The following is a 19,858-nucleotide window of genomic DNA, read 5'->3' as shown; positions in this document are numbered from 1 at the left end:
ACGACACGAGTATTAAAATATAAGAAAAGTTTTATTCATCTGAAAGCTTTAATTCCAAATTATGAATGAACATGAGATTTTGTATCCCTAAAATGCATTCAATCTACCTTGATGTCAAAACAACATCAAGTGTACCTTAGCCATGTCATCAAAAAACATTTCAAAAATGCTAATTGATTTGTTGTCAAAATGTTGGTCTATTTGACATCCACGCATTGCTTTTTTGACCACTAAAATATCGACACAAAACGTATTGTAATGTAAGAAGTTTCATTCATTAGATCGCGTCAATTCCAAATTACGAATGAACACTGGATTTTTTTATCCCTACAATGCCTGTAAACTACCTTGATGTCAAAACGACATCAAATATACATTAGCCATGATGTCAAAAAACATGTCAAAATGCTAATTGATTTGATGTCAAAGTCTTGATGTCTATTTGACATCCACACATTGATGCCTATTTGACTACGAAAAAAAAAACGACACAAAGTAATAAAATATAAGGTGTTTTAGTCCCAGTTTTACGCCTTAGCCTTTCCCTTACCCCTTATTTTGCAATTTCACGTGAAGGGGTAGGGTTGTTCCAATTCTCTTTAGCTTGAAGACATATGGATAAGGGGAAGGGTTTTTCAGGAACACAGTTGAATCCAAGGGGGTACGAAAATTTCCAGAAAATACAGCAGCTCCAACAGCAAAATGGCTTGCCACGGGTCAGGAGCATACCTGCCAACAGTCCTGTTTTTCCCAGGAGTCTCCCCGTATTTCAGACCCATCTCCCGCCTTTCACTCATATTGTTCTGTCTCCCGGAAAACTCCCAGATTCCAACGAATCGTGATCGTGATCTTTTTTCGATTAATCGTGCAGCCCTAAAAGAGATCAAAAATGTTCATCAATAGCTGACATGTTTTTGGCGAAAATTTTAATGTCAACTTGATGTTGTTTTGACATGAAAGTTAGTCAACTGACATCAATTCACTTGTTTTTTTTTTATGCTATTTGTTATAGCTTGCCTCAAAAATGAAAATTGTTAGTATTTCTCACCCTAATGTCATTTCAATGATCTTAGACCTTCATTTATTTTCAAAACGCATATTTAAGATATTTGGGGTTAAATCTGTGAGTTTTCTCATCCTCCATAGCCAGCAAGAGTCACAAGACGTTCAAAGTCCAGAAAGTGAATCAAAAACATTCCATGTGACAACTGGAATCATATGAAGCTCCAAGAACACTTCTGTTAATTATGGAATTTTCATTTTTGGGTGAACTTATTCTTTACAACAGGCTTATATGAGGTCTAAAACATTTGAAGCTTCTCCTGTTTTGACCACTTCCTCCTCATGTAGTAGATAATAGATTTAGATGTATTGTGTTTTTTTCACGTGGTGTGTGTAAACAAACACCTACATACCACCTCTTGTGAGAAAATGCACCACAAGTATTCATGCATCCTTGCATTGTACCAAAACACAGATTGTGATCCAAATTGTATAGCCATCCAAATCATTTTCACATTCTGGAAACTGTTTGCTGGTCAGCAGCTGACGTGTTTGTTCATTCAGTCGTATTCATGTATAACACAGAGTACTTCTGCAAAAGCGATAAAGGGCTTGATGAAATAAAAGGGAGGTGTCTTAATATAAAATATAAACACCAGCGGTCACGACACATGTATTTGAACGCATGGTAATTTTAGATAAAAAGCAACTGATCATTTGTGATCAGAAAAAAATGGATGTTACTATGTGGCACAAACAAACCTTTCTTTCAAAGTCTGAATGCACCAGATTCACAGTCCACATTTCAAAGTAAAAACATTTCCAAATACATCTGCCTGGAAGTATGTTGACAAAAATATCATATTATAATATGCACTACCTGACAAATCCAAGTTTTAGGAACAACAAATAATAAATTGACTTCTACTGTAGTTCAGGGCTCAATAATAACGCCCCATTCACACGGGGCGTCAGCGTCAACGATTCCCATTCACTTTAAATGGGTGAACATCAGGCGTTGCTGAATTGCATTGTGGATCCGTCGGCGCCGGTTCAGAGGCATTGCTCGCTAAAAAAGTTGGGACTAGCTCAACTTTTCAAGTGCTGATGGAAGCTTCAGCCAATCAAATCGCTGTATGCAAATACACCATCTAGAAAGGGGCCTATTGCTGACTAAACTTCATTGGCTGACGCTGCTATTACGATTGCTTCAGCCCCAACTTCAGACATGCCTTCAGTCAAGCGTTGATGCTGAAGCCATGTGTGAATGGGGCGTAAGGACATGCCAGCCCACCTTTTGTTAAATAATTTTGAACCGCAATAAAATACCTTCACATTTTCCATACTGCTCTTTTTGTTTGCATAACACATTTATTAACAATTTTTTAAAGTATTGAAATTCTAAATTCACAGACTTTATTTTTGACACATTATTTAAAATATGGGGCCAAAAAATAGCTATTAACTTTTTTTTATTTGGCTTGATCAGACCAGTAGAAAAAATCTGTAGCATTGAACCCTGTAGTTGATCATTTGGTATCAGATGTGGCTTATATGAAAGGCAAAGGCCTTTAGATTACATTTATTTTACCAAAATAAACTATGATCATGCCTTGATTTTTAATTATTGAATTAGGACGGTAGGTTCCAATAGGTCTTTAGCAGTATTTGTGATGATTGGGATGCAGTTCAGCAGATGATTCATAAAAAATCTACCTTCTGCCACTTCTCCAAATGATCAACCAGAAGTCAAGTTATTATTTGTTGCTCTTACAACTGGGATCAACAACAAGACTTTTGTCAGGGAGTGTAAGTCATCTCTTATTCTAAAAACAATATATATCATGATATAGTACCAGTACTGTAAATTCAATCAATTTATACTTTCTCATGGTGTTGTTATCCATATACCTGTCTGCAGTCTTGTAATGGTGCTCCTATAAATAAGAAAAGTATTACTGTAAACAATTTATTTTTGTGACATTGCAATATAAACGATGAAGCATAATATGATTCGATATACGCTATATACCGTCATCACACAGCCCGACTTATAAAAGTGTCATCAAATTTCTTGGTTTTCGGAAGTCACAAAACACCCCAGCTCTCTCAGTGTGGCTGAAAAGCTAAAATATTAAGAAAACAGATCTGTTTTCTAATGCAAACCCAGCCTTATCAGAGAAAAAAATGATGACATGCTTTCCCGCAAACCCCAGATAAGATCACATGGTGCAGATATTTGCTTCTCTGCAACTACCTGTAGCTGAAATACAGCATTGCACATCGAGAGCTTCCCTTTCATACAAACCTGGAGTCGAAGCACCCCCAGCCCCTCTAACACCCTCCCCCTATGCTTCTCTCTCACACACACACACACACACACACACACACACACACACGCAGGCTGTGGCGAAGCAGACGCTCAGCAGTGGGATGGATCCTGACTACTAAAGAGCAGCGGAGAGAGAGGAGGGGTGGCAGGCAGCCGGCAGAGGTGCATAAATCCTCATTTCCAGATCTGGAGGAAGAAACGCTCACTGTCCGGGGCGAGACCACCACGTTGGCTTTCCAAAACATCAGGAAGCCGCGCTCTCCGCAGCTTGCCGCGAATCCAGGAGACACAAGGAAACCCAGCTGAGGCTGTCAAACACAGAGGTGGGCTTGGAGGAGGTCTGTGACCCTTGATTTTCAGCAGGGGAGTGGCGCAGGGGGGACGTAGCCAGCGACAAGCAACAGACGTTAGGCTGTTGTAATCTTCCCATTCACCAATTCATTCCATGCCATCGTCATAGCGATGTAAAAAAAAAAAAAAAAAAAAAATCCATTCTGTGCGGACCGGAGGAGACACGCTCCAATCAAGAGAGATCTTCCCATTGCGATCTTCATTCCCACACTTGTGCTTGTACTTCTTTGTGCTGCTTCCTTTTCATGTGACTTGCTGTCATTGTGTTCGGTTCTGCATGGCATGACAGCTGCTTTTTCGGAAGAGGTTGCAGGACTACCGTTGACTGGAAAACTACCTAAAGAACCTCTTCAAAGACTTCTCAAGCGTCTAGACTTGAAACGCTTCATCAATAATACAACTGGATAACCAATGACAGCCATGAAGGGAGACTCAGAAGACAGCATTGAAAGCATGAGGCCGTCCAACCTGCAAGTTTTCGCCAACAACTCCACGTTGCATGGCATGAGCCACATTTTCGCCTACGGGCATATGACGTTCCGCCGCTTCCTATGGACGCTGTCTTTCATGGGCTCTCTGGGTCTTCTAATGTACGTGTGTATGGATCGTGTGTATTATTACTTCGAGTTTCCTCACGTCACTAAACTCGATGAAGTGGCGGCCCCCAACCTCACTTTCCCAGCAGTCACCTTCTGTAACCTCAACGAATTTCGCTTCTCGAAGATCACAAAGAACGATCTGTACCATGTGGGGGAGCTGTTGGCACTGCTCAATGAGAACTATCAGATCGCTAACCCGCACTTGGCCGACCCGGAAGTCTTAACTTTATTGAAGGAGAAGGCTAGTTTTAATGGTTTCAAGCCTAAACAATTCAACATGACGGATTTCTACAACCGAACGGGCCACGATATCAACGAAATGCTCTTGCAGTGCAGCTTCAGAGGAGAGGAGTGCTTTCCTTTAAACTTCACCACTGTAAGTTACCATGGTTGGTCTATTCTTCTTTAGTTGAACCTTGTGGCAAGCTGGAGTACAAGCACTGTTGGCATATAGGCTGAAATCACTTGACACGAGCTACGCTGGGTCATTGACTCAGACAGTGTGTATTGAATTACGCATACTAGTTTTTTATTCCCTTCAGGCTTACTCCTTTGTTGACAAGAGACTTCTCAGTTTTTTTGCTGGTGCCATGTAGGTTTTCTGTGCAAATGGATTTGCAGCAGAAAATCTATAAGTTGGAATATGCAGTTGCATATATGAATCAATGGCGGCTGGGCGATAAAATCAAAATTGACTGTCAACTCTCAAATGGCGACTCTGAGACATTACAAGAGAACACATGCTCTCTCAATCCATTTAGCTCTCCCTGTAATTACGCAAATGTATGAGTAATGCAAAATGCATTTCTGATAATAGTCAGAGAAATCAATTTGAGAGAATAACATGCAAGTTATGTAAGTTTCAATAATAAACAATACTTATATACTGTTTTATAGTTGGGCTGCGCAGTATTGGACAAATCTAACATTGCAATTTTTTTAAATTTTGCGATATACATTATATTGCGATGTTAAATTGTCACCAGATGACTTAATATCTCTATTTGGAGAGAATTTGTAATGTTAGTTGTATTGGGATGATTCTACAGTGGGAGTGCATGTTCATAAAATTTAATAAACAGTCTATAAACTTTTTGGTGTCCCCTGCGCATTTTCGTTGTGGTCTGTGCTACTTGCAGTGCATTTCTGTATTTGCATGTGTTGTATTTTCATGCACATGATTAGTCAGAGATTGATGAATAAATGAAAAAACTATTTGCATGTTCATACAATCTTATAAACAATCTATAAACTTTTTGGGGTCCCCTGACTAGGCATGGGATGATGACGGTTTTCAAGGTATACTGCGGTTTAGTAATAGTTAAGGTTTTAAAAATGTTCTGCTGTACCGTTCTTATGGTATATGTGAGATTCTTTTATTTGTTTTAGTTTTTAGGACAACAGTATCTCCAGCAGAAAAGATCTGCAAAGATGCCATTTTAAATTGTGAAGAAATCTGTGTTTTTAAAACTAATACAGAAGTCATTGATTCATTTGAATTATTTAGCCTGACATGTTAACTGCTCAAATACTTTAAACGTTTCTCAAAACAAAATATATTGTGTTCAAAGGAGAAAAATGTTTTTGTTTTTTATTCGGACATTAAAAAATAATATATTTTAGAGCAGCAATCACAATACTGTAAAACTGTGACATTTTTATCCAAGGTTATCATACCGTCAGAATCTTGTGGTCTGTGCTGTTTGCATGTGTTGCGAGTATTTTCATGCATAACGATCTATAAATACAGTCAAGACAATTATACAATGGAAATAGTGTTTTATCGTTTCCCAAGTCTGACCGTATTCAAGTACAGTAACTGAATGATAAAAATAAAAATAATTAAATAAAATGAATCATCGTTAAGGTCACAAATGGTACAATTTCTTATGCCTGAATGTTTTTAAAATTATTATAAAGTCACAGGCATCAGAAACGCATGCATGATAAATTATAATATAAACTCAACATTGCAGATTATTGCGATAGATCACATTGAGATATTGATGCTGAAACGATATGTTGTGCAGCCCTAGTATACAGGCAATATTGGCTAGTTTGGTTTATTTATTTATTTGTATTTTTTTTTAAGTTTTAGTTATTTCAATTTGTGGCATTGAATAAGTTGTTTTAATTGACCTTAAAGTATACATATAACAGGAACCTGAGAACAAAATGCAAATTTTTGAAAGAATATTGGTATTTAGAATAGTTTTTAACCAAACTAGTCAATATTGCCTCTGTTATTGTTTTTGTTACACTATTAAGAGTATTTTGTACATTTGAAGGGGATTTATGGAAGTCAAGATCAAAAAGAGCCTTTATTGTTAAGAGCAGACCTCAACATTTTTTGGCTCCCGTGCCACATGTGGCCCGCTGGACCTCTTTGAGTGGCCCGTGTGAAGTATTTATTCAATTTAAATTCAGCTTCAAACAGGGCGTTGCAATGTGCAGGTCTGATATTGCGAGTCAACAAGGGGAGAATTTTACATATAGCATCTTTTGCGCGCTCTGTTTCGTTATTTCAAATGGAGATGCATGCACTGAAAATTTTTTCAAAGATGATTCCTTGATTTTAATACTTTTTTATGTTATTGTAAACAATTTGTTTGTTTAAATTCAGCCCAAATAAATGTATTTAAATGTTACTTAATTTAATTTGTTTAAATTTAACACACATAAATTGTTTGCTACAATTTTGCAGTAATTATTTTTTTTTTATTGTGGGTTTATCTCGCAAATAGGAAGGGATGCACATGTCATATATCACACTTAAGTTTTTCAAGTGCCAAAAAATGGAAACATTAGAGTGCCTTGAGCGAAACACGCATCATGTGACAGGAACTAACCAGGCAGCTTCATACTTTGTATGGAAATACACAGTAATAAAGGAAGATTAATGACCTCAGATTAAAGATTTAACAAATCCAGATACAGATCATTTCTCAGTGTTGATCATTACATCACATATCCACCTCACATTCAACCTGACATCAGTGCGCCTGTTGAGCCTAACACAGGCTATTCTTTCACTGAACATAAAAATAACGAATGGATGAATGAACGAACAAACAAAAATTAACTAAGGTGAAGCAATCAAACAAACAACCCTCTGGCATTTAGGTTGATATTGTGATGCTGATCTTTTAAAATATGTTTTGTATAAAATTGATTTTGTTTTGAGCTTTTTATGAATGTTTATGGAAATAACAGATTAACTATATTGGTATAATTAAAACCATTCCAGAGTCTAATGTGGCCCCTTAGAAAAATGAATTGCCCGCCCCTGGCATGCAATTTTTAGGAGCATTTTTGGTATACAGACTGATGGACTTCATTTTAAAATTGGTTGACAGTGGTTTATTTTGTCAGCACTACATGTAAGCTGTAAATCATTTCTGCTATTTCATATTTTCCAGTTCATTTACCTGGCAGTTATGTCTTAGCTGTAATCATAGGTCAATAAATACCTTGTTTTAATAAGGAAATTATAATAAACACAGCTGGGGCAAAGGGCAAAATTTCATGTTTTGGCTCTGAATGTTAAATACTGTACATTTCATCTTAAAGACCGAGTAAAAAGAGGCCAACATATGTGAAACTGGTGGTTTGATATTACACACAAATAATATTTGATTACAGCAGCTACTGCTATAGGACACAATCCTTTCTTTTTTTCTGGATTTTTCCATTTACTTCTCTTTTTAATTGGATTTCTCTGCATACGCTCTGAGTTATGCAGCAGATATTGTTAAATCCTGTGACTGATTCTAATTTATTCTTGGATCGCGGTTTGGACGTGGAACAAATGACTTGGGCTATCATTATGGTCTAAGTTAAGGTGAAGGTGATGTTGAACATTGGGGTTAATGCCGGTCCTCACCTCATAGAAAAAGGCTTTATGAACACTTTAAATATCAGCAGGCACAATCATAATAAGAATTTCGCAAGTCTCAGGCATGGATGAGTGGGAAATGAGAGGACACGGTTTCTCTTTACCTCCAGGGAATCTTCCACACTTGTTCAAAATATGCTTTAAAGAAATGTTTTATTTAACCCATTTGAATTCAACTTTGTTTTTAAGGGAATTTATTGGTCAATCTTTTCACAATCGAAGTAAATAATGTGTTTAAAGCAATATAATCAAATACATGTTGTGCAATACTAGTGGAAATATTGAGTTAAAAGCGAACTCTTCTAAAACTATTCAAGGGTATTGAGTATCACGCTGTGAAAATTATTCCACTTTTTACCCTTAAGTGAAAATGTACAGTAGCTTACAGGAGTGCTGTTTTCTTTGAAGGGTTTTTAGGTGTAAGTTATAGTATTTGCCATTCATGGTCTATACATTTAAAATGTGAGATTCGTTTAATGTGAGATCACACATTAAATGAATATTTGCAACTATAATAAGCTAACAAAATAGGCTGATGCATTTACATGTGGAGGGAAATCTGTGTAACACTGTATTTAGGGCTGAACAATATTATTTCTGCATCGACATCGCATTGTGTGCATTCGCAATAGTCACATTGCATAGATGCCTAATGTTGAGTTTGGATTATATCTGAGCAAGAGTCTCAGTTCAGAGCATGAGATTTGTGGATTTATTGCAGAGTTTAATCATAATGGAGTGGAATTGTATCATTTGCATGGTTTTTTAAGGCGTGAGAGATTTAAGCATTCAGGTATAAGACATTTTACCATATGGAAGTTTAATAAAGAATAATTGTTTAATTGTTAATTATTTATACATTAAAAACTTTGCAGCGTAATTTTAACATGTACAAAATCCAACCTAATACCTAAGCTATCTTAATGTCTATTATTAAGGAACAAATTATGACTGTATTGAAGCAAAAGTCATAGTTAAAATATAAATTATTTCTAAGTAGTGCTATTTAGTTATTTGATGAAATTATAGATGCATTAAATCACAATAAATATCTCTGAACTTGAACTCTGGAAATGGGACTGACACAGTTTTTAGTAAAACTACTATGTTATGCTGCTTTGACACAATTTACTTTGTAAAAACTCTGTAGAAGTAAAGATGAATCGAATGAAATGTATATCGCAGAAAAATAAAATATTGCAATGTCAGATTTTTCAAACATTGTGCAGCTATACTATACTATATGTATGTATATATGTGTATGTACGTCAATCGTGAGTGATTTTAATGAGTGATGTTAAGTCAATGCAAAGATGCAAATAAACATCCTGTTGCGCTATTCATGGGAATGAGGCGAATGAAGTGTTAACCAATCTAGGCATGGGCCATAATAAGTTTCTGAAGCTATGATAACCTTTAATAGAAAAATCACAGTTTCATGATATCACAGGATTCTGGTTACTATGCTAAAATAAGTTCTTTTTAAATTGTCTGGGTAAAAAACAACTATTTTCACCCAATGAGAACATACTATATTTTATTTTAGGAAAAGTTAAGGAAATGTTTTATTTTAGGTTTAGTTTTTTTTTTTTTTTTTTTTTTTTTTTTAATTTCGGTAATATTACTGACTAACATGAAAGTGTTCATTTGATTTACTTATAATACAGTTTGTAAAGTCATATTTTCTGTCTTTTAGTAAATATATTATATAAAAGACCTGCTTTGTTTACCAAATAATAGGATCTAATTGGATTTGCATTGTAAACACTAACTAAATATTTTTTTTTTCCATATATTGTTTTTACGTTACGGTAGTCCTAAAATCATTATACATAAATTTGCAGATTTATTATAACCCTCTTGCGCAGAAATAGCAAAAAAATGTTCACAGATTCTGTCTGGCCCTAGTTATCGGTCAAAAAAATTGATATCTGTGCATCCCTATTTTGTAACTACATACAAATTTATATACATTTTTTATACATGTGTACCTAACACACACTGTTGTTTTAACCACGACTAAATGTGGTCAATTAAAACCTATCCCAGTCTGTGCTGTTTCAGTTGATATTATACAGGGCACATGCTGTTCAATAATTACAAAGCTCTGTGTTTTTGTTACTTTTGGCAAGAAACCATCCATTTTGTCCAATTTATCTGGAAATTCAAACAGTAAATGCTGTGTTATGCTCTTTATTGTCTGCTGTTTAATATCTCTGCGTAGCAAAAGCCAGCAAAACGCAAATAAAAAATTCATTATTTTCATCCACCACTAGATAAAGCACAAAATAAACATTGCATGTAAAATAATAGCCCAGTGGTGTCAGGATGTTGTAAACAGGAATATGTCATGTAACATTATTATCTTAAGGGTCACTTAGTTTCCAGATAAATTACAAAAAATAGGATTATATACCCACCAGCCACTTTATTAGGTACACCTTGCTAGTTACGGGTAGGACCTGCTTTTGCCTTCAGAACTGCCTTAATCCTTTGTGGCATGGATTCAACAAGGTACTGGAAATATTCCTCTCAGATTTTGCTCCATATTAACATGAAAGCATCACGTAGTTGCTGCAGATTTGTTGGCTGCACATCCATGATGTGAATCTCTCGTACCACCACATCCCAAAGGTGCTCTATTGGATTGAGCTCTGGTGACTGTGGAGGCCATTTGAGTACGGTGAACTCATGTTCAAGAAACCAGTCTGAGATGATTCACGCTTTGCCATGGCATGCTATCCTACTAGAAGTAGCCATCAGAAGATGGGTACACTGTGGTCATAAAGGGATGGACATGGTCAGCAACAATACTTAGGTTGGCTGTGGCGTTGACAATGTGTGGCAGAAAATATACCCCACACCGTTACACCACCAGCCTCATTGTTGATACGAGGCAGGATGGATCCATTCGTTCATGGTGTTAACGCCAAATTCTGACTCTACTATTCGAATGTTACAGCAGAAATCGAGACTCATCAGACCAGGCAACATTTTCCCAATCTTCTATTGTCCAATTTTGGTGAGCCTGTGTAAATTGTAGCCTTGTTTCCTGTTATTAGCTGACAGGAGTGGCGCCCGGTGTGGTCTTCTGCTGCTGTAGCCCATCTGCTTCAAGGTTGGACAAGTTGTGCATTCAGAGATGCTCTTCTACCTCGGTTGTAACGAGTGCTTATTTGAGTTACTGTTGCCTTTCAGCTGGAACCAGTCTGCCCATTCTCTTCTGACCTCTGGCATCAACAAGGCATTTGCTCTCACAAAACTGCCGCTCACTGGATATTTCCTGTTTTTCGGACCATTCTCTGTAAACTCTAGAGATGGTTGTGCATGAAAATCCCAGTAGATCAGCAGTTTCTGAAATACTGAAGTCTGGCTCCAACAACCATGGCACTTTCAAAGTCTTCTAAATCAACTTTCTTCCTCATTCTGATGCTCTGTTTGAACTGCAGCAGATCGTCTTGACCATGTGTACATACCGAAATGCATTGAGTTGCTGCCATGTGATTGGCTGATTAGAAACTTGGGTTAACGAGCAGTTGGACAGGTGCACCTAATAAAGTGATTGTAAATATTGAATATGATTCATAATAATACATTGAGATGTCAAATGCATAAGCAAGTTTCTTATGTGACATAATGTTCTTTTAATATTTAGGGTTCTTGGCAGACAGGTGATTTTGTGTGTTTGGCATACCCAGTGTCTCATTTTGTCAAACTTCCTTCAGTGTCCAAAATGATTAAATGAGCTACAATGGTTGTCATTAAGTGTACTATGAGTGCCATAAACTCTGAGCGCAAACATTACGCTAATTCTCGCTAAAGTGGCTTTTGATTGACTCTAATGAAAGTAAGTGCCGCGATCAGGTATCTACAATATGGTCTCCTGACAATATATACATCAAAGCTGACTACCAGTGTAAAACCTCTGGGCCTGGTGTACACTTATCTAGTTTAGAGAGAAATCGGTTTCTAATGAAAATTAAGCGTACTGAGGAAAACCCAAGTACCTATTAACATTCTGTGGTTATCCTGAAACCCTCAAGGGCTGGATGCCAGGCTTTAGCGTTCAAAAGCACAATCCTCAGCACCTTACTGTACATTCATGTTTTCAGCTGCTTGAGCATCACTATGTTTGTGTCATCGTGAAGCAGATCCATTTCAAGCGCCCCTATTTCTGATGGCCGAATAGCGTGCCCTATACTTTTTTATTTAGAAGAAAAGGCTTTCTTCATTAACATGAGTGTTGCCTGGCAACAAGGCATCGCATTGCACTGCAAATCATTCATGGGTAATTGCTATTGTTGTGCGAGATGACAAACACTCACTAGGTAGTTGAGATGACTCGAAAGCTGCCGGTTCATGTGCTTTTGTGTGCATGAATGTAAATGTTTTGTGAAGACACTCTAATAGCAGTCAGATAACTGTTGGTTTTTGCACCTATATCTGTCGGAAAGAAATGCAAGATGGGAGACATTACCTTTTTTTGTAGTCAAAAATTGCGTATTCATTTCTGTGCTTTTAAATTGTGTATTACGCATTTCAGTGCTGTTCTGAGCATTAAGGTGTCAGAGATGTGGTCCACTAAACAAATATATTTATATAATGGAGGGATTTGTCTCATACCTGTCAATCCTCCCGTTTTCTGGGATTCTCTCGTTTTTTTTTTTACAGCTCTCCCCTACTGAAAAAAACAACTTAAACCAGCCTAGGCTGGTTGGCTGGTTTTAGCTGGTCGACCAGGCTGGTTTTAGAGGGGTTTTGGCCATTTCCAGGCTGGTTTCCAGCCATTTCCAGCCTGGTCTTAGCTGGTCAGGCTAGGAGATGGCCAGCTAAAACCAGCTTGACCAGCCTAGCCAGGCTGGGAGCCCAGCCAAAACCAGCTATGTCCAGCTTAAACCAGGCTGGTCAAGCTGGTTTAGCTGGATTTAGCTGGTCATTTTCCAGCCTGACCAGCTAAGACCAGGCTGGAAATGGCTGGAAACCAGCCTGGAAATTGCCAAAACCCCTCTAAAACCCGTTTTTAGCAGGGTCTCGCTATCATCCTGTACTTCTCCTATATTTTTTCAGTCTTTCTCTGAAGGGTGGCAATAAACATTATACGCAATCTATTCCGCCAAACCACCAGGAGACGCCCTTTGCTCTTAAATGTGAGTCTGTTCTGTGCTTTCATTTTATTTAGACATGAAACACTTAGAAATAGGGTATTTGCCTAGCTAGTGCTGTACCCATATTTAAAAACTTCCGGTGACCTATTATCGTGAGTTTTTTTTTCTTTTTAAACGGTTACTTTTACAGCATCGATGTTGTAATGTAATTAAAATACAATCAGTTAAATAGACTTTGGCATTTATTTATGTGCTCGAGAAAAAACACTCACACGCGCCCGTTAGAATCGGCAGGCTAGTGCAGAAGCTCCATTGAATATGCTGGGGTAAAATAAATGCTCATATTATAAAGACATGGCGGTGAAAAGGTAATTTAATGCAGTGCTTCTTGTACAGTCTGAGACCCACTTTATATCGGACATCACACCGATTTTTGCATTGGGATACAGTTCACCGGAAGCGCTTAACCCAGGTTACTGACTAATTAGAAGTCCTATTAGCATACTTCGACATATACCCCATAAATATAAAAACGGCGATATTCCCTTTGCTTTTTAATTACAGGTGCTGTTGCCGTTCTATAGCGGTGTGTGACTGTTAGCTGATGAACTCCGTAGTGATAAATAGATGCTGTTTCCCAAACGGATTCTGTAAACACGATTTAAAGCGGAGCAAAAGTCTGGGCTTTTGATGCGTGTTTAAACAGACTCATAATTAATAATAATAACATCTAAAGATGTTAATCTTGGTGGGGGTTTTTTTTCTCCCCCAAACATAACTAATTTTGTCCTAAATTAGCATAAAAAGTTAGGAAAGCAGTCGAAAGCCTTCATTATAATGTTAGATGTGTGCGTTTTTGAAGGGAATCTGTTATTTAATGTAATAAAAACAAAAAATCCAAATAAATGAGATTAATTTGTTGCTTTAATCAGAATGTGTGAGTTATTCAGCTAAGAAAATGCTATTGAAATTTATTAATTTGATTCTATTTCTTTACAATAGCTCATTTTAATAAGCTGTTTGCTAATTTATTTGCTGCTAATGTATACTATTTTTTCTTTTGTAAATAATAATAATAAAACATATCACTGACTGTTTAAGTATTTATTTACAATGAAACAGCTCCAGAAGAACATATTTAGTAATTTTGGGATTTTTTTTGGGGAGGTTATCCCTTATAATGGTGGGCGTATCCCTTATTCTCTCATCACAGTGTTGACGGGTATGATTTGGCTGAATTATTGTAACCCTAAACTATTATACAGTGGTCCCTCGCCACAACGTGGTTCACCTTTTTTTTGTGCCAATTAACATGCATTTTTTACAGCACTTTTTGTTCTACACCCTGATTCATGCATTGTGTTCTGCCTTCTGATTGGCTGTAGACCATTGTCAGTCAGTCTCCTCTGTGCATTCAGCATCTTCGATCGCTAGCAGTGTGACTCTAAAGTGCTGTACTGTATGTTTGCAAGTTTTCTCCCCAACAATACAAAACATTCTGCACCGTCAAAGGGTCTCATGGTAGCACCCAAATGCTAAGGAAAGATGCTAACCATCGCACAAAAATTTGGACTTCTGGACATGCTAAAGGAAGGTAGAAGTTTGAGTGTTTAATCGAGAAATAAAAGTGTGAAAATGTTCATGAGAAAAGTGCATGAAGTGAGGGGTTTTACAGCCTTAAAACATCTATAATAATTGTAAAAAATAAAGCTGACTACTTTGTGGATTTCACCTATTGTGGGCTATTCTTAGAACGTAACTCCCACGATTAACGAAGGACTACTATATATAGAATGCATATACGTGTAGACCGATAATGCCACTGATAAATGTATGTGATTGTATTTGACTACACCCCATTTCGAAAATGCTGGATAAAATATTCAATGTATTTTGTTGCATTTAAACAAATTTAAACAAAAAAGAGTTATACAGATATGTTTATTAAAATTATATTTTAGTGACCAAACATTTTTTAAAAATGGAAAGAAAATACCATTAACCTCAAACAAAATATTGCAAAAAAATAAAATAAAAAATTACTACCCACAGAATTTTCCACAATTATTTTTTAGCTTCTCTTAATTTTTCCTCTTTAAAATTTGTATGTAATTTTTTTTTTCTATAAACTATATAAATTTGGTTGTACTAATTTTTGGACCATTATTGTAAATTATTTTGTTAGATAAGCTCCAGATTTGATACTGACCAATCTTATGTATATGCACATATTGTATAGCTTCCTATTAAAAATATGAATTTAAAATATAGATTTGTGAGGAGTGTACTTAAATATGCTGAACACACTGTATGTTAAATAAAGGTTTGCTTAGATAAATAGACCTTTAAATAGAGGTTTTTAGATCATTTGTTGTTTTATTTTTATTATATACCTTTTAAAATATTTATTAGAATTGCTTTACTATTTTATTTTTATTTTTGCTGATTACTTATTTACAGAAAAGGTAGTTTGTTTGTTTAGATTTGTTTTATTTATTTCAGTAGAGGACTGGAAACCTGAAAACTTGTTTTTGCATTTTCGCCCAATCCCAATTCTACCCTTTAGCCCTTCTCCTTACCCCTCGTTTTGCACATTCACGTGAAGGGGTAAGGATGTCAAAATTCTCTTTAGCCTGAAGGGGTAGGGCTAAATTTCATTCATTATGGTCTTAAAAGTCTTAAATTTAACATATAAGAAATAGAATTTGAAATAAAACCCTTTATTATACTAAATCATTTTTTCATGAGTCTGTTATTGATTTAGTTCTATGTGTATTATGAGATGAGGTTCAGAGTTTGGCACATGTACACACACACACACACACACACACACACACACACACACACACACACACACACAGAGAGAAAGAAAGACATTGAGCTGTAATGTCCATGTGGCACAGGCTTGGATTAACCATAGGACCAATTTGGCGCTTGCCTTCGGGCCTTGAAGCCCTTGGGCCTTGAGCTGCAACCTGATTTTTCATCCAGCCAATGACTCATTCTGCTTCATCATTTCATTTTGAATGGGTTTTTTAAGCAACCCAATGACTTCACTGATGGGTGTGTGATTGTTTTAAAAATGATTTAATTTCTGGCAGGGTTTTGACCATTTTTCTTTTGTCTGCAAGTACCTTTATGGTTGTCAGAGTGAGCATGTGTGCAGAGCCTGGACTACAGATAATTATTATCAATCACTTTGATGGACTTGTTTTAGTTTCGTAATGCTTTAAATTCGGTTTGTCTGTTAAAGGGATAGTGCACCCAAAAATGTAAATTTACAGTATTTACTTAGCCTCAAGTGGTTATAACCCATTTCTTTCTTACTGTATGTTTAACACTAAAGAAGATCTGTTGAAGAAAGCTGAGAACTTGTAATGATTGACCTCTATTGGAAAAACAAATACTGTGCGTGTCTGCACTCTCAGAAATAAAGGTACTAGATATGTCACGGTGGTGGTATCTTTTCAAAAGGCATATATTTGTACCCAAAAGGTCCATATTAATACCTCAAGGGTACAAGTTAGTACCTAAAAAGTACAAAAGTGTACCTCTTAAAATGTTTAGGTACTAATATATACTTTTGAGGTACCAATATGGGCTCTTTAAGTACAAATGTGTAACTTTTAAAAAGTACACTCTCAGAAATAAAGGTACGCAAGCTGTCACTGGGGTCGGACCTTTTCAAAAGGTACAATATTGTACCTAAACGGGCCGTATTAACACCTCAAGGGAACATATTAGTACCTTAAAAGTACAAAAGTGTTCCCCTTAAAATTTGTAGGTACTAATATATACTTTTGAGGTACCAATATGGACCCTTCGAGTACAAATGTGTGTCTTTTGAAAAGGTACCACCCCAGTGACAACTTGCGTACCTTTATTTCTGAGAGTGTACCACCCCAGTGACAGCTCTCGTACCTTTATTTCTGAGAGTGTGGTTACATGTTTGGAACAATGTAATTGATGAAAGAGTTTTAAATTTTGGGTGAACTATCCCAAAATAGTCCACTTAGGACTTAATGTATAAAAATATATAAAAATGTGCTCTTAAACGTTTTTGGCAGGCAGTTTAAACCAATATATACAATGGCACTCAATAAAACATATCTACAATCATAAGGAATATGGTAACTTACTGAGATATTAAATCACAGCAATACCACACAAAAAAGGACAGACTTTGAAGGAATAAACAATGTGCACCGAACAGGTCTGAACAAGTTGGACCCACGCATGTGCAGTTCTGTACAATTACGTAATCTATCGGCTTAAATCTGATATTAAACCGATAACGATAACATTAAAAATAGCATTTATCGGCTGATATTGACATGGCCTGATTTACATGATTTATATCATGCATACCTAAAAAAATAATAATAATATCAAATAATATATTCAAAATTATATATATATATATTTATTTATTTATTTAAGCCCCAGAAATTGATTTCTAATTCTTGTCTGGCTTTGTGCACTTTGTAGACTGACTTGCTTTTTTCATGACGCTTGTAGTGAAGTTTTGTTACTGCTATTTATATGACCTTGACATCAGAGGAATGTCGGTTTTGTAAATTCTTTTAGTTTATCCATTTGGACTTTTTGTATGTTTTTTTTCTTTTTATTCTGCACTAAAAGTATAAAAACAAGACATAAATAAAATAATCAAATCTATGAAGTAATAGAATAAATAAACACACTGTGGGCTTGTGATCCAGTCAGTCAATTTTAAGGGGTAGTTCACCTAAAAATGAAAAATGACTTATTAGTTACTCCCTCATAAACCTTTGAGATTCTTTTTACTGTTGAACACTAAAGAGATACTTTGAAGAAAGCTGAAAACCTGTAACCATTGACTTGGTAGGAAATCAACTATGGAAGTCTGATTTCCAGCTTTCTTCAAAATATCATCTTTAGTGCTCAACAGAAGAAAGAAACTCATAAATGTTGGAAACAAGTGAAGGATGAGTAAATGATGACAGAATTTTAAATTTTGGGTGAACTATCCCTTTAATGAATAATATCCTCTATTTGTCACTGGAATGTCTTGTTTCTTTCTCCATGTTTCATGTCTCCGTTCTTTTTTTATGGAGGCGCTTTAAAACTTTATGTACTCTTGTTTTTTTCTAATGGCTTTTCTTCTTTGATTTTTCTGTCCTCTGACAGCTATTACAAGCAGCAAGGCTGAAATCATGTAGCTAAGGCTTTATAAATCAGTCATCTCCCTCTGATTTTCCCTCTTTTCAGCTATCGAATTAGCATTCTGTCATTTCTTCAGGCTTACAAAACCTGAATCTAAAAAGAAGTGCAAGTGTTTTGACTGCAGGGTGTAATATAATGAAATCAATAATGTCAGTTGGCTTAGTGCAGTTGTCAAATTAAGCAGAATGTGTTTGTTAAATATACGCTTTTTTTCCATTTTAGTTTGAAGCACAAGGTTAAAACGCATCAAATCAAGATTTTCATGTGTGTAAATAAGCACTTTGTTTTCAAGTTGTTTTATCTATTTTTTTTTGCTTTACAGGAATATGTCAAAATAAAAGTGAGGTGTAAACAGATTTAAAAATATTAAGAAATTAATGTGCAAACATTAGTATATTACTTTTATTTAGTAAAATAAATACTTATTTCTTTTTAATTGTATTATTTAAAAAATTATATGAATAATTACAATAAAAAACAGTTTTTTTATAGTCGTACTGAATATGTTCTAAATAGAGAATTTTGTTTGTAACAGTGAGTAGTGCAACTGATTTTAAAATATTTAAAAATTCTCTCTTTTTTTTGCAAAATAAATTAGTTTCATTGCAATTTCCAGTGTATCATTAAAATAGAATTATTATTTTTTATATTTGTATTTTTAATAATTCAATTAAATCATTATTGATTTTTTTTACCGTACTGAAAATGTTCACAATAGTGAATTTAGTTTTTAATGTTAATGTTCAAACATTAGTATAAATAGTTTATTAGTGAAAATAAATTAGTTTTGTTACTTTTTTTAATGTATTTTTAAAATAAATGTTGTAATTTGTTTAATATTTGTGTTTAAAAATTACAATAAGATAATATTTTTATAGTCATGCTGAAGATGTTAAAAACAGTGAATTTTGTTTGTAAATGAACAGAAATGTTTTAGTTTTTTGCCTTTACAAAAACCTTTCAAAATAAAAGTGAGACATGCAACTGATATAAAAATATTAAGAAATTAACGCTCAGATCTTAGTATTATGTTTTTATTACTATGTCAATAATATTAATAATATAAAGAATTTGTATTTTAATATTTGTTTGAAAAATTACAATAAAATCATAATATTTATAGTCGGACATTCAAAACAATACCGTTTTTAAGTTTAATTATTTTTTGCTTTAAAGGATCCTGTCAAAATAAAAGTGAGATGTGCAGTTGATTTAAAAAAATTAAGAAGTTAACGTGCAAATATTAGTATTTAGTACAATAAACTAATTATTTTTTCGACGTATTATTAAAATAGAATTAATGTTTTGTTTAATATTTGTATTTTTAACTATAACATTATTTAAAAAATCTTTTAGTTTAGTTTTTACA

The 19,858-nt window shown here is 35.1% G+C and overlaps 2 protein-coding genes across 6 annotated transcripts in view; both read left to right on the top strand.

Moving 5' to 3' along the window:
• Positions 1-19,858, top strand: part of agap3 (ArfGAP with GTPase domain, ankyrin repeat and PH domain 3) — a 985,397-nt gene that overhangs the window by 441,433 nt on the left and 524,106 nt on the right. The gene's annotated exons all lie outside the window — the stretch shown is intronic.
• asic1c (acid-sensing (proton-gated) ion channel 1c) overlaps positions 1-19,858 on the top strand; it is a 215,793-nt gene that overhangs the window by 22,053 nt on the left and 173,882 nt on the right. For 3 of the 5 annotated variants that reach the window (XM_073940212.1, XM_073940214.1, XM_021470129.3), the window contains exon 1: positions 3,416-4,660. The exons of 1 other annotated variant lie outside the window; for it this stretch is intronic. In XM_073940212.1, the coding sequence (XP_073796313.1) occupies positions 4,097-4,660 (564 nt within the window). In that variant the 5' untranslated portion in view covers positions 3,416-4,096. 5 annotated transcript variants of the gene reach the window in all.

Source organism: Danio rerio, chromosome 24 (genome assembly GCF_049306965.1).
Source record: "Danio rerio strain Tuebingen ecotype United States chromosome 24, GRCz12tu, whole genome shotgun sequence".
NCBI classification, from domain to species: domain Eukaryota; kingdom Metazoa; phylum Chordata; class Actinopteri; order Cypriniformes; family Danionidae; genus Danio; species Danio rerio.
This window is presented reverse-complemented; position numbering and strand designations above follow the sequence as displayed.